This window comes from Gavialis gangeticus, unplaced genomic scaffold (genome assembly GCF_001723915.1).
Source record: "Gavialis gangeticus isolate Ggan-Ray unplaced genomic scaffold, GavGan_comp1, whole genome shotgun sequence".
Classification (NCBI taxonomy): Eukaryota; Metazoa; Chordata; order Crocodylia; family Gavialidae; genus Gavialis; species Gavialis gangeticus.
The window spans coordinates 156,977,097-156,992,683 of NW_017729032.1; the positions used below are offsets into that span (position 1 = coordinate 156,977,097).

Here is a 15,587-nt window from a genome sequence, read left to right on the forward strand (position 1 = left end):
TTGAGAGAGTCCAGAGAAGAGCCACGCACATGATCAGAGGTCAGGAAACCAGACCGTATGACTAGAGGCTGAGAGCCATGGGGCTCTTTAGCCTGGAAAAGCGCAGGCTCAGGGGTGATCTGATGGCCACCTATAAGTTTATCGGGGTCACCACCTGTATCTGGGGGAACGTTTGTTCACCAGAGCGCCCCAAGGGATGACGAGGTTGAACGGTTATAAACTACTGCAAGACTCTTTCAGGCTGGACATAAGGAAGGATTTCTTTACTGTCCGAGCCCCCAAGGTCTGGAACAGCCTGCCATCGGAGGTAATTCAAGCACCTACATTGAACACCTTCAAGAGCAAATTTGATGCTTATCTTGCTGGGATCCTATGACCCCAGCTGACTTCCTGCCCTTTGGGCGGGGGGCTGGACTCAATTGTCTTCTGAGGTCCCTTCCAGCCCTAATGTCTATGAAATCTATGAAATCATTATCCTTCCAATTTAGCCCCAGCCTCATGCACATGCGCAACCTATGCTGACCCCCAACTGGACCCAGAAGGAGGTTGGCAACCTCATGGTACTGTGGGGCACTGTCGACATGCAGAAGCAGTTCACATGGGGTGGGCACTTGAATGCCCACATTTATAAGGCCTTGTCAAGAAGGATGCAGGAGTTAGGTCACTGCCAGTCAGCATAGTAGTACCACATTAAGGTCACAGTGGATGATGACTGACTACAATCATGGGTCTAGTTGTGCCCACAAGACCTGGCTTTTATGTGGGAGCTGACCCATATTTTGATGCCCTGGGACCCAAGCTGCAGCCCTACAAGTGGCACCAAGAGGGGTGGCCTGCTTGAGCACCTGCCCCACCCTTATCCCTCTGGTGCTGACACCACCCCAGAGGAGGGTCTCTCAGGCCTTTAACACCCCACCCCACCCTCCTCCCTAGCTGCTGCATCCACTGTCAGCTTGTGGAACCATGACCAGTGACTACCTCACCCTTGGTACAGACGCAGACCCTGCAATGCGGAGTGGCTGGAAACATCACTGCTGGCTGATGACAGCACCAGTTCCTCCCTGGGGGAAGCCCTGACCAGGTGCCAGCCCAGCACACACTGCGGGCTGTGGACACTGGGTGCAGCCAGACACCCATGCTGATGGGGAAGCCTGTTCCAAGCCACCAGCCTTGCTTGCCCCTGATACATAATAATTCCTGCACTGGGGGGAGGACCCTCCCAGTCCCCACCCCTGCCCCTACTCCCTGCCTGGCTTGCCTGCACATACTCCCTTGGCCCTAGGTTCCCCCCTCACCCCAACAACACACAGCACACAGAGAGGTGGGACACAGTTCAGAACTCTATTGAGCAGCCTGTGTCCCTACAGCTGGGCGGGCACAGGACTCCCACATGCCAAGGAAGGCTTTGATGCTGGCAGCAATGTCCCCCTTGGCAGCAAGAGAGAGGGAAGCATAGCACTGCCACAGGTAACACTCCAGGTGTCAGCAGAGGTTGCAGAGCAGCCCAGGCTTGCCTCCCATGCCATCATATCTCAGGGTCCTGACCCAGGAGTGCAGGTGTGCCTGGGGCACCAGGAGGTTATGTATCAGCAGGGCATAGTGGCTCAGGCTCCCCTTCAGTCTGCACAAACAGCTAATCATGCACCGCCCAGGGGCAAATTTAGAAAAGGCACACTCAGGGTGCAGCAGTGGTGTAGGGAGGGACCAATGCTGGGGTGCCTCCCCAGACAGGCCCCCTGTGGGGAGGGCAGAAGCTTAGTCAGCCCCTCGCCCCAGTTATCCGGGAGCCCCATGCAACCCAAGCCCAGGCACCACGGGCTGACCAGCACAGCAGAGTGGTTGGCCTGCAGTGGGGGAACCAGGGTCAGGAGCCATGGCAGCAGGTGCTTCCAACAGCCTGGCCTGTCCCAACCTGGGAAGGGAGAGAGGGAGGCAGGCTGCCTGTAATCAGCAGCCACCAACCCTAGTGAAGCAAGCAAGAATGGGGGGGCTTACCCAGCAGCTGCCTGGTCCCAGGCCTGCCCAGCCTACTTACCATGGTCTGTGGGCACCCATGCACAACCAACCCCCAATCTGAGGCCGGGCAGTGCAGAGCATCTTATCTCTAAAATGTTGCAAACTCTCACAAAAGGCTTCTGTTGCTTGCCTCTGCAGGGCCAACATCTGGACATGGGTAAGAGCCCACCAGCCCCAGCAGGGATGTGGGCTCTGGGTTGCCACCACCCACCATTGGAACCATCCAGATGTGCTAGCTGCTTCAGCAGTGCACCATGGACCAGACCCTTCTGCTCCAGTGGCTGGTGAAGGTGCCAGAGGAGCAGGAGGCACAGGAGCAGGCTGAGGATTTCACCCAGGTGGAGATGCAGGACTGGGTGTGGTGGCACCACTGGGCCCAAATGAAGACCCTGGAATAAGAATGTCTAGAGCTACTCTGGCAGCAGGAAGACACCAACTGCCAGGCCCTGGACATCTTCCTGGGCCTGTTGGCTTTGCCCATGTCCCCAACTTCCCAGCCTCTGCCCATGGCCCCTGGGTCCCATCCACTGCCCTGCAGCAAGCCCTCCCTGGGCCGGGGAGCAGGTCCTTAGATGGTTCCTGCCTGCCAGACCCCCTGGCCCAGCCCCTGCCCCAGACCTGCTACTATCTGTCTAGACCTGGCCACACTGCTCTCCCCCATACCACATGCCTGAAAAATCAAGCCATGCATGAGGCCACCATCCACTGTGTTCTTCACAGCCCCTGGACCCTCAGGGGAACATCCCAAAGCTGTGGTGCTGGGCACCTTCCCTGGGGCTCTGCCTCTTAGGCTTCCCCCATCCCCACCCATGGCTCCCCACTCTGGGTTTGAAGACCAGAAATATTGTAAATAACTTTCCATGTGTAAATAATTTTCCATTTGTAAGTTTTTTTTTATTGTTGGTTGGTGGGGAGGGTGGTGGAAGGGCTCTGTTGGTTGAGGGAAGAGAGAAGAGGGGACTCTGTTCATTGAGGGGGTGTGTTGTTAGGGAAATAAAGTTTTTTGGTTTCAACCGTGTGTGTCATAAGAGTGGTGCTGGGGATGGGCAGGGATAGGGGTTATGTGGACAGTGGGGAAGCTGGCCTGGAGCAGGGAGTGCAGGAGGAGGGGGTCAGCAAGGGCCTCCTGCATCTAGTGCCCTGGCCCCCATTAGCAAGTGCACAGCTCTCCTGGGCCTGGGTGGGGGTGGGAGGGTGGCCTGCTGCAGCCAGCAGGGCCATCACCATAGCCAGCTGAAGCACAGAGCACTGGTCATTGCTGGCAGGGGCTGGGCTGGAGTAGTGGGGCAGAGACTAGAGCAACCCTGGTGTAGGGAGGAAGGGTGGGCAAGGAGGGAGTTAATACATGCTGCCCCTATGCTCCTGGGCAGGGAAGGGACTGGGCAGTGATCAGAGTTTCCAAGATGGCTGCCAAGTGCTGAAAGCCATGTGGCCGGAGGCTAGAGCCCCCCCCCCCCCAGTGGCCACAGGGGCACATGGCAGGGCTGAAGGACTTAGTGCCATGTCCCTGCATGTGTAGACACCTGCCAAAAATCACTTACTGAACATTAGGTTAATGCACAGTAAATTTAATCATGCTTAAATGCATGTAGACATAGAGTCATAGGAACCAGAGAGGGGTCAGACAGAAATATGGAGGTGGAGGCCCTTTGCCCAAACTGATTTGCATGGGCGGATCCCTCAATATTCTTGGATTTCTGAGGTGGACTCCTAGTCATTTCCTGGGGATTGAGACAAAGAATAATCATACCCACTAAAAAAAAATTCAAAAGAATTCAACAGATCCATCTTTTTCCTTGTCCTATAATCTTCTATATGGAATTGATTGCATATGAAGTTTTTTAAGGAACAAACCTCCAGAAGTTTGCCATTTTTTCAAAGCATGCACAAATCCCAAATCTTTTTGGTGCCTTTGTACAATGTAGAAACTCAAAGGAGCCATTAAAGTAAGGGAGGAAAAAGATCAAAGTGTCCCCTTCCCCGCCACCTCACTCCTTCTTGGTTAGGTGACGGTGGAAACAAGCATACAAGGGAAAAAGAATCTCTGGGCAAAAGTCTTTCTTAATGTGATGTCATATACTGGACTTTTGCCCTTGCAAGATCCAATCTATATACACACACACACACACACACACACACACACACACACACACACACACACACACACGGTATATTAATGATTCATTATCAATCACACAACATATATGAATTAGTACAAAATGTTACTAAGGTTACAGATAAAGGAGAAGATTAGTATGAATCTGTTCTTATTATTTATACTATGGCAGCACGTAGTAGAGTATTCTTCACCATTGTGAAGAACAATGACTTCCCCTGAGAGCTTAACAAACAAAACATAATTATAATAGGGGCTATTTAGGACTTCCGATGAAACAGAGGCTGAATAAAGATTATTAGGGGATCCTGAACTGTCACTTTTCTACTTCTGTTCATATAAAGTCTTATATTTATCACTGCATTAACAAAGGTATTTCCACATAATTAGAACTAAAATCAATGAACTGATACAAGAATACTGAAAAGGAAAGCACTCAGCATTTTTAAAGGGTGATAAATATACTGATTTTCTTATTTAAATTAAAACATCAGCCCTCTCAAATTATCTTCCAAGTGATTCCAAGTTCATAATGGAAAAATTGTATCAAAGGCAGGGGCTGACAAAGAATTCGATAATATTTCAGATTCAGGCTACCAAATGCAATTAAAAGTTATTAGATTTCTAATACTTTGCCTTTGTACAATACATTATTCTGCAAGATAATTAACCACTGATCTCTGATCTAGTTTAGTTTTTATGAAGAACATATTGCACAACTTTAACTGAAGCATTATGGTAAGATATGGCATATCTTAAAAAATTATCTCCACAACTGAAGAACTGAAAATCCTTGGAGATTCATGGCAAAACTATTTCTGTAACAATAATAACTGGTAGCTAATATTTTGGTACTGCAATTTGAAATTCAACAATAAGCTCCTTTGCTATGAGGCTGTATAACATGGGCCAAGCAGCTGGGTACTGTAGCAGAGGAAGGCAGGCTGGCTATCAAGCCCAAGTGAAAAATCCTGTGTGTGGCTGGGGAGCCATGTGACAGGAAGGGGTGGGGCTTCAGGGCACATAAACCGGGGGCTTGAGACCAAACAGGAAGTCTGGTCCTGCATGTTGCAGGGAGAGGAGCTCCTGAGAGAAGGGCAGGCACCCAAGCCACCCAAGAAAGTGCGGTGGGAGGGCTCCACAGGAAATATGGTCTGCGGGGAACCTTGAGCCAAAATGGGGAGACTTTTAGTTTGTGAAGCAGCTTGCTTGCATTTAAGTTGCTGCTGTTTATGTGAAGATTGGAAAACTGGATTGTAGCTATGGAGAACATGTGGAGACCATTAGGGGTGGCTGGTGGGGCCCTGCAGGGTGTGGCACCGGTGCCACAACAAACTCCAGTGGGCTGGAGGACACAGGAGGGGCAGGAACTGCTGCCGCACAGTACCTAGTCAAAGGCAAGGGCGTCAGGAGGTAGGGCAGATTTCACCCCCTGGACCAGATGGCAGGTTGCATGCATCATGGATAGACCCATGCACGAGGCCAGTGCAGTGGGGTCCACCCACTCCTACATATTGTGGTTGAGGAGGTCTCCAATATGGGTGACACCAGCCAGGATCAACCTCTGTTGCACCCAGGGCACCTCTACCGTTGGCACCTCCAGACATCCACCAGGGAGTAGCCCATCAGGATCTCCCTGAGGACACCCACAGCAGCCTGGTTCCACTCCCTGCCTGACTGGTCTCACACATCTAGGATGATGTTTAAGTCCCTGCCAAGGACCAGGCACTTGCAGGGGTTGAGGTGACGATGCATGTGGCTGCCCGGCGGAAGAAATCTGCCAACTCCAGGTCCCCTGCAGGGGCATACATGTTCAGAAGGTTCAGGACCAGCCCCTGCACCTGGACCCAGAGGTGCAGCAGGCAGTCTGGCACCATTTCAACAACCTGGAGAACCTCCAGCTGCAGGCCTGGGGAGAACAGGGTGGGCACCCCGCAAGAGGTGGCTGAGAGGTGACTAAAAAAGACCCTACCTACCCACTCCAGCCTCCAGTCAGGTTCTTCGGCTCAAGTTGTCAGGGTCTCCTGCAAGAATACCATGGGGTACCCTCCCTCCTGAAGGAAGGAGAGCACCTGACACCTCCAGAGACCCTTCCTGGAGCTGTGGACATTGAGGGTCATGATCTTAAACAACCTCATGGCTCAGGGGCTGGAGTAGATGATTCAGCAGGGGCCCTGCGCATCACAATGCCCAGTGTGGGGCCTGCCGGCTCACATATCACCCTCCCATACATATAGAGGGCATCTATGAAACTGCAGGCCTACCTATAGATCTGAGCATTGCAGCTTTTAGGCTACTTGCCTTCCCCTGCCAGTGCCCTCGCAGTGGTGATGATGCTGTCCAAATCTGCCCAGTGGTCCAAGTGGTACCTTGCTGGTGGACCGGTGGGTTTAGTCACGGTCAAGAGATGCAAGTAGCTCATCTCTGGGGACTGCTAGGACCAAGAGGTCTGCAGTCTCCATGGAGCCTGCTGGTTCTCAGGTGTCCTCCTCCTGGTCCTGAGGCTCAGTGGGCTCCTCAGGCACCATCTGAACCCCCCGGTCTGCTAAGACCCTGGACTCTGGTTGGGATTGGGAGAGCTCTGCAGCCCCATGGGACAGGGATGGAGGTAAGGGTGGGAGTAGGGCTCCTTTACAAGATGGTGGGGTAGAACTGGGGCCCTAGGGGGGTCCATGCAGGGTCCCCAACAAGAGCGGCCTGTTGATGAGGAGACCCCACAGTGCCCCCTCTAGTGCAGGACTATGGGGTAGGCTGAAGGTGAGGTTTTTCTGGGAGGGGGAGGAAAAAGACCCATCAGATATCAGGGTGGCTTCAGTGTCTGCCTTGGGCCCTGGGAAAGGGGACCTCCCCACTCAAGACTCACGGGGGTGAGCCCCAGGGCCTCTGTATCCCCCAGATCAGGAGGAGGAGGCCCCGCTGCCAGGCCTCCCTTCAGGTAGGCCGAGGCCAACGCCTTGGTGCCCATGGTTTCAGGGGGTCGGGCCTGGTCAGCAGAATGAGGGGCTTTCTCCATGGGCTCCTGTTCGGGACTATCTAGCAGCCCTGAAACCTCCTCCACAGGGATCACTTGTTTGATCTTTCCTGGGAGTGGGGTGCCAGGCACAGCTGGGGAGGCCCCTGGAGGCTGGGATGCTCCTTCCCCCTGTGTGGTGATCTTGGGAGGGGGAGAGAAGTCCTCCACATCAGAGGGCTTCAGCTGAACCCAGACCTTTCTCTTGCCTTTACACCCAGAGGGGACATTCACCCACTCAGCCATGGGGTGTGGTCCTCAGGTGGACAGGCTCCAGTAGGAGAGGGTGAGGGTTGGGGGGGTGGGGCAGCCATGACAGGGGCATGTTGGCCCTGCTCTCTCTCCCCCTCTGGTTGCTGCTGCCCTCCCCAGAACTCTACCAAGCTTGGTTGGGGGGCAGGGTCCCTTGAGCTAATGGGGTGGCTTGTGGTTGAGGCTGGAGTGCCAGAGGGGCCTCAGGGGGGAGGGGTGCCAGTGGTAGGGGCACCCCTCTTCCCAGTGTGATGCACAGATGCCCTCCCCACCTGGCCCATGGGGCACTCTTGATGCATGTGCCCCAGGGCATGGCACTGGAAGCACCACAAGTTCTAGTGTATAGAAAATCCTCACCACGGTCCCCTGATAAGGAATTGCAAGGCACCCCTCAACCTCCAAATGCAGTCCCACCACCAGCTGGATCATAACCTGCTGATGGAAAGAGCACATGTGGTAAAGGCCAGGGTCTCAGCACCCCATTGAAAGGGCCACCATTGGGGAAAAAACTCTCCCCAGGGTTTGGAGCTGGGGGAAGCACAGCCCAATTGAGGATATAGAGAGGGATGGAGCTGAGGAACACCCTGGTCCCCAGCTCTTCTAAAGTCTCAAGGGGGATGTATTCGCCCTCCACCACAAGCCTCCTCTCTTCCGCCTCTTGTGCAGCAGCTTCCGAGGCAAGGAAAAAGACCCCCTTGCCATGAAATCAGCAGGCCGCCACAATCTTGGGGGCCCCCACTACCCAAGCCAGGGCCTGCACCCAGGTATCAAAGTGCAGGTTCTCCTGCTTGAGCAGTTGGCACTTCAGCCCATGTCTGCAAGTAAGTGCCAGAAAGGGGGCCCCGCCACCTGAGCTGGAAGGGCTGGCGGTGGAGGGTCCAGGCCCCCTGGCTTCAGGCCTCCCCACAGCTGCCTGTGCATAGCTGAGGTTCTCCCCCAGGGGAGGCACATTGGTGGGGCTGGGGCTAGGCCCAGAGAGAGGCTGAGTGGGTGTGCTGGCTGGTGTAGTGCACCTGGTCCCCTCAGGCACTGGTAGTCTCAGCTTGGGGGTAGGGCCCTTGTCCTTGCCACCTCCAGCTGTGGAGGAGGCTGAAGACAAGCCCTAACCACTGTCCTTGCCCTTGGTCCCTGATGATGGGAGAGAGGGCCTGGGAACCCCTCCAGGGGAGGCCTGGCCATGGGAGACTCTCTGGTCCTGTTGACTCCCTACCAGAGTCCCACCTGCCCCTGCAGCAGAGGTTGTAGGCTTCTCCACCCCCAGAGGAGGTTGGTCGGACTCTGCCTCTGGGGTGGAGGCTGCAGGGGCATGCATCCCTTTGGGGGCTTGGTTAGGATCTGTACCCATAGTGTGGGCTGCAGGAAGGTCTGTGGGGGCATCTGCCCCCCCAGAAGGGTCATGCTATGCCATTGTTTCACATGAGGGCAGGGAGGACAATAAAGAAAAACAAAATGTCCAGTGTGGCTGGTGAATCTAGTAGGGGCATGCTGGGGTTGTGGGGGAGGAGGTGGGTAGGGAGGAAGGGGGCTGAAGCTTACTGAGCTACAGCCCCAAGGAAAAAAACCAGGAGGTCTATGCTTTGAGAATGTGATGGAGGGGGAACACAAAGGCTGGGAAAACTTGAGCTGGCTTACTCAGCCACACAACATACACCAGGGCAGGGGGAGTAGACCATAGGACTTACCACACAAGGGCAAGAACACACAGGGAAAGCTGCTGAGGCAGATGTAAAAGATGTCTGGAGTGGTGGAGGGGTTTTGTTTAAGATCTATCAAGAAGCCCCTCAGGCCTCCAGCCAGGTGCTCAGCAGCAGAGCAGTAGGCAGGAAGACAAAGCAGGATCAGATGTAGTGAGGTAACTGTGGGGGACGGCAGGAGCAGTCAGTCAATTAGGAAGTAATCCAATGCAGGTGTGGTGTCAGGTGGTGCAGCAAGGAATCCCCCTCTCTCCTGAGAGAGGGCAGCAGCAGCAACAACAGCAGCAGCAGCAACAGCAGCAGTGATGGTAGGAGCCATCCAATTCAGCCACTCAGGGTGTGCTTCTGGTGAAAATGGAGGTTAAGGCCAAGGCAGCTGGGGCAGGCAAGGCACCTTTAGGCTCCAACAGTGATGGTGGGGGAGGAGGGGCCGACAGGCAGCGCAGGCTTCCTCCCCAGACTGTCCCATGACCATGGCTTGGCAGCAGGCTGGGCAGCAGGCTGGAACAGGGGTGCAGAAGCCCAAGGCAGGAAGGGGTCTGGCCAACTTACTCCCAAAAGCTCTGAGACCAAGCCAGCAGCTAGCAGTAGCCAAAGGCAGGAAAGGGCCCGGCCATCTTCTTCCCAGAAGCTCCTCACACCAAGCACAGGTGCTGGCCCCAGGCTCTAACTCCCCCTGGCTGCAGATCCAGGAGGAGCTAGGCAAAGTTATTTTGCCCCAAATGGCACAATTTGCTCCACAACAAAGTGCATATCCAAGCACGTGCACTGAGACAAAAAGTCCCAGCTCAAATTTGCACCGCTTCTATTTGAGCTGCTCAAATTTGCACTGCTTCTATTTGAGCTGCTGCAAACACACATGCTTGCATGTGTGGATGCGCTCATGGAGTCAGCGCATCACAGGCAAAGAACAGCTTTCAAGCTCTCTCTCCACATCTTGGGACAAATCCTAACCACTAAGGGGTGGAAGGAACCTCTGCCATCACCCCAGCCCTTTGTTTCTTTTACTTTCCTTATGCCCAGAAACATTTTTTTCCTTTGAAGATAAATGGAGTATTTTATTTGACAGAAAAGGGAAATTTCCCCCTACCTCCCTTTTTTTTTTAGCAGGAAAACAAAAAAGCAGAAACAAAGAAAATATAATTTCAAGTCAATCCAAACAGTTATTTTTTTATGATTTGGCCACCAGAGCAAAAAGAAATATTACTTGTATAACTCAAATTGGTCAGCAACCTTTTCTAGGCTGCAGGCTGAAATAACTCAGGGTTAGAGGCAGATGGGAAAGTTGGTCCTATGACCCAGCTGCCATCACTGCTTTTCCCCACAGCGGTACAGGAAACTGACCGCCACAGAAGCCCCTCATGGCTGAATGCCATCAAAGCCCCATGTTCACAGGCTGTGTCCTGATCATGTGATATAAGTTGTCAACTACTGGGTCAGACTTTGAACTTCCCTATTAGGGATTTAGGTATGATTCATAATGCCCAATGGTGCAAGAGGCTGTGGGACAAGTCGCTCTTAGGCACAATAGTTCCGTCTGTGAGTCCATCAGGGCACCACCCAACACATAGCAAAGGTGGTGAAAAAATCACAAGTCTGTGAGGTCTAACAGCTGCCTCTTTCCCTGCCTGGCTTCAGGAAACTAGGCAGTAGTATAGGGTGTACATATTTTCTTAAACCCTTCTCATACCTGTCACTTCACAAGTATGATGTCATAATTAAATGTAGGCAGTACTAGAGCCCCAAATTAAAAGTAGACAGTGCTAAAATCAGAGTAGTACGTAGGCGAAGCTAAACTGTTGATAAGCATATAATTAATACTGCATGATTTGATACTATGAATGAGGGAATAAGCAGATCTGATTTCGGTGGGCTTTTTAATATGACAGTTGTGACATTAATTTAAATAATCAAGCACCAGTAGCCTAGGCCAGAATATCAACAAGCTCAGAAGAGAAAAAACATGGGATCAACAGGAGAGAAGGATCTGTCCCCTGCTCAAACTGATAAATATACCAAGCCAACTACTGGTAACTAATTATAATGAATTGAGTGATTGTAAAAATACTGGCTTTAATCAACAATGTTTAAACTAAAAATATGTGGCTGCATATGTGTCTGTGCCTCTGTGTGTGGTAGGGGGCAGGCATGAGGCGGGGTATCTATCGGTCTCTAACTGCATGTGTGTGCATATGTGACCAGATCTCAGATGTGTACTTGTGTGTGTGTGTGTGCATGTAAATAAAGCTAATTTTAAAATATGTGTACGTGTGTGTGTGCACGTGCACTCTCATACTTTGAGGTGCTCCTGCATCTTGAATCAACATGTAGTAAAGAAGAAATGACCTATGTGCTCAGACCCAAATTCAAAAGGAACATTTTTGTTAAGTCTTCTCATCCAATCAAGCAAAGAAATTAGACTTACCAAGATTGAGATGAATGCCCGGAACAAATGAATTGACAAAGAACATAAGGATAACAAATCCCAGCACAGTCAGGCATTTGATGAGAAGAACTTTGTCTGTTATTCTGTGCTGCAAGTAAAAAAATATTCACAAAGTATTACAGAAGTAATCACTTACTATGTACAGAGTACACATTTTTAATCCAGCATCCTTTGGTAAACTGGAAATGTCTCTTTCTGCACTGTATGCGTAGTAAAAGAAACAAAAAAAAATCCTGCAAAAAATCTTGCAATTTTCATGGGAAAAAGAAGATTCTGTAAAAATGTTATTTTATACAAAAAAGATTTCAAATGGATCTTCAACTTCTAACTGCAATTGGTATGTGATATATAACAACTAAAATCTATTTTAATAAATAAAAGCAATTTCATTATTGCACTGTTTCAGTGGTTCCAGATTAGCTAACACAACTGTTAATTAAAGCCTTTTGCTGCAAGTATGAATAGCAGGAACATACAAATCACAGCTACTGAAAATGTTTGTGGTTATTCAGCAACCCTACCCCATACTGTAGAATTGTGGCCCTGAAAACTGCAAAATAATCCCACAGAGTTTACCAATTCACCCCAGATGCTGCTTCTATAATTCACCATTCTAATACCCATTTTATTCCTAACTTCTACATTCCTCTTCTCTGATTTCTCCTCCTCATCTACTGTCTTCCAATTCTCTTTTCAGTCTCACTTTTTGGTATTCACCCCTCCATCCTCATTCATCTGTCCATCCTCATTTTCTGCCACCATCTGCCTTTACATCTTCCTCTCCATTTCCTAATTTAAAGCTATTTTAAAAATTGATCTGACTTCATATGTGGTTTCTTATATAAAAGACCACTGAAAGTGTATTAAACAGTTAAACTAGAAGCACATCTGCATGCACCAATTTAAGGTGTATTAAGGGCACAGGTCTACACATGTGTGCCCTTAATGCACTTTAAAAATGGCAATTTTAGGCTATTTGCCCCTAAATTTGATACCTGCAAAAGCAGGTATCAGATTTAGGCCTGAATAGCTGAAGGGCCTTAATGCACATGTGGATGCACTAAGGAGCATTAACGCTGTGTATGTCAACTGACTTGGAACTAACTTTAATTCCCAAGTTGGTCCTCATGCTGCATCAATGCGCTTTAGCACATGCACATATAGACATGTAACTAAATTGCCTTAATGCACATTAGGCAAATGCACATTAGGTTTAGACACGCATAAAATAGGGTGGCCATCATAGAGGACAGTCCAGTTGTCCTCTGTCCTCTATTGATACGAAACCAGATGCCTTTATGTCCTCTATTTTTCTCTTGAAGAGAGAAAAAGGCGTCCAGTTTCGTATCAATAGAAGACAGAGGGTCAGAAAACTGGAATGTCCTCTATGATGGCTACCCTAGCATAAAAGCATGTGTAGACACACCCTATAAGCTCTATCAGACAGTGATCATCTTTTTGTGCTGTTTTTGTAGAGCACATAGCACAACTGGATGCTGATTCATAACAGCAGCTGAAAGGCATCATCTCAACAATAGCACAAGCATGGTATAAGTAACAGTATCCTATAGACAGAGCTATATTAGTAGTAGGTGTTCTATATAAAAAGGCACTGATATAAGCAACCTCTTGCCCTGCTGGAATCTAAATCAAAGCTTTAATAAATGCTTAAATCCATTGCTAAAATATGAAGTAATTATTAATTAAAATAACATTATAATATTTTACAAAAAATATCATGTCATGCTATCTTAACTCTGTCCCATTAATGGGCTGGCCTAGCAGGATTTCCTCTTTCCATGTAGAGTGTTAAATTCATGCAGTTAGATTAGATCTGGGTTTTCCTTTTAAGTATTACTTATGTATTGAATAGTGTTGAAGCTGCCAATTACCTTTTTTTGGAGTTCCTGAATATTTGTTTCCCAGTTTTTATCTTCTTGTGAAATTTGTCTGAAAGAAAACCAGAGATACTTTTTAGTAATTAGGTGCAACACACAGGAGGTGAAAGTGCCTCTCTACTCGGCACTGGTTAGGCCTCATTTAAATTATTGTGTACATCCTGGGCTCCACATTTTACAAAGGACATGGAGAAGTTAGAGAGGGTCCAGAGGTGGAAAAACTTCTTCACTTTTGGAATAGTAAGGCAGTGGAATAGCCTACCAAGGGAAGTTGTAGACTCTCCATTGCTTGAGGTGTTCAAGAAGAGGCTGGAGCCACTGACTGGTCAGGGATGATGTAGGCGCAGATATGCCTATGGTCTACTATGGGTGTTTCCTATGCTTCTGGGCATTGCTGGTTGTCCCCACCCCCAATTTCTGCTATATGTGTCAGGATGTTTTTAAGACTTCCTCAGAGACACTGAGCGTTGGCTATAGTCAAGCCTAGGGACTGGCTGGGGTGTGCCAATACTCCTGCTGGGACCCAAGCTGGAAGTTTCTGCTTAAGGGTCTTGCCCCTCCATTCACAGTCAAACCAATCACCATACATGGGATCAGGAAGGAATTATAACCTATGGGCAGACTGGTACAGACTGTGGGAGGGGTTTGCCTTCCTCTGTTGTGGGATGCATTGCTCTCTACCCAGGATCACTTGAGCATATACTGACAACATTTAATAGAAGCAGTACACTGACTGCTATGGTTCCCCTGCTTTACCTGTGGCAGGTTAGGGTGTTAGGTTTGTGTTGTGTCAGGGTTGATGGTAGTCTTATGTAGAGTTTAGATTATAGATTATATAGGATGGTTTGCATAGGGATGATCCTGAGTCAGGCAGAGGGTTGGACTAGATGATGAGCCATACTTCTCTATGGCTCTATGATTAAATTAGAGCTCTGTCACAATCATCTTCAGATAACAGTATGGGAATATTTAGATCATCCTTTATGAGCATTGTACAAGAGGAGTGAACCCCACACTGCTATTGAAACCTCTCACAACATTCTGATTAGCTTCACTGGAGATAAAATTTCACTTCAGGGTCCCATAACATATTCACCTTTCTTACCAAGAAATTTTAACTCGGTGCAGGGGACCAAACTAGCAAATCTCATCACACAGCTGAGGCCCAAAACTGTACTTATTTCCTCCATGACTTTCAGATGTTAACACAGGCCATTCTTATCTAAAACAATGGTTATGGTTGATATCACAATCAGAACTTTTAAAAAACAGTATTATCAGCAGGGAACCTGGTTTTCTCTGATAATTGCAAGTCCCAAGAATCCCAAATTTTTAGAGATACATGTATCCATCTATCTATATATCTAGAGCTAAATTTAGATCTAGATCTAGATATATGTAAATGGCATTTCATTTTAATCATGGAAAAATGTGGAGGGGGGATTATATCTAATTTTTTTTTAATCAGAGAAAACCAGGATCCCTGATTATCAGTATAGTTGGCCTTCCTGCCTTAAGTCTTGGAATTTGCAGTTAAGGAGTTTTGTCATTAATACTAGTGAGTATCATGATGAAGAAATCCTGACCTCCAACATCAGAAAGATAGTTTATATTTACACTTCAGACTTTCACTATTTTTTACATCAAGTTTTTATATTTTATTGCCCTTTTAAAATAATTTATTTTTTAAAAGTTGATTTTGATCATGTAAAAGGAATATAGAATCATAGAAAATTAGGGTTGAAAGGGACCAGAGGAGGTCATCTATTCCAAACCCCTGCCCAAAGCAGGACTATCCACAACTAGCTCATCCCAGCCAAGGCTTTGTCTAACCAGGTCTTAAAAACTTCCAAGAGAGTCCGCAACCTCTCTGGGTACCCTGTTCCATTGCTTTATTGCCCTCCTAGTGAGAAAGTTTTTTCTTATACTTATATATACTTCCCTTGCTGCAGCTTGAGACCATGACTCCTTGTTCTGTCATCTGCTACCACTGAGAAAAGTCTAGCTCTCCTCTTTGGAACTACTCTTCCAAGTAGTTAAAGGCTGCTCATGGGCAACTGGTGGTCCCCAAGTCAGGAGGGGGGGACACCAGCAGGGAACAACCAGGGGCCAGCCAGCAAATGGGGGGGGGGGGGGGGCCCCCCGCACCGCGGCC

The 15,587-nt window shown here is 49.1% G+C and overlaps 1 protein-coding gene across 1 annotated transcript in view; it reads right to left on the reverse strand.

Moving 5' to 3' along the window:
• Positions 1-15,587, reverse strand: part of OCA2 (OCA2 melanosomal transmembrane protein) — a 481,929-nt gene that overhangs the window by 225,535 nt on the left and 240,807 nt on the right. Inside the window, exons 17-18 of the mRNA XM_019525532.1 lie at positions 13,427-13,484; positions 11,514-11,622 (exon numbers count right to left, since the gene is read on the reverse strand). Of these exons, the coding sequence (XP_019381077.1) occupies positions 11,514-11,622; positions 13,427-13,484 (167 nt within the window). The remainder of the gene's footprint in view (positions 1-11,513; positions 11,623-13,426; positions 13,485-15,587) is intronic.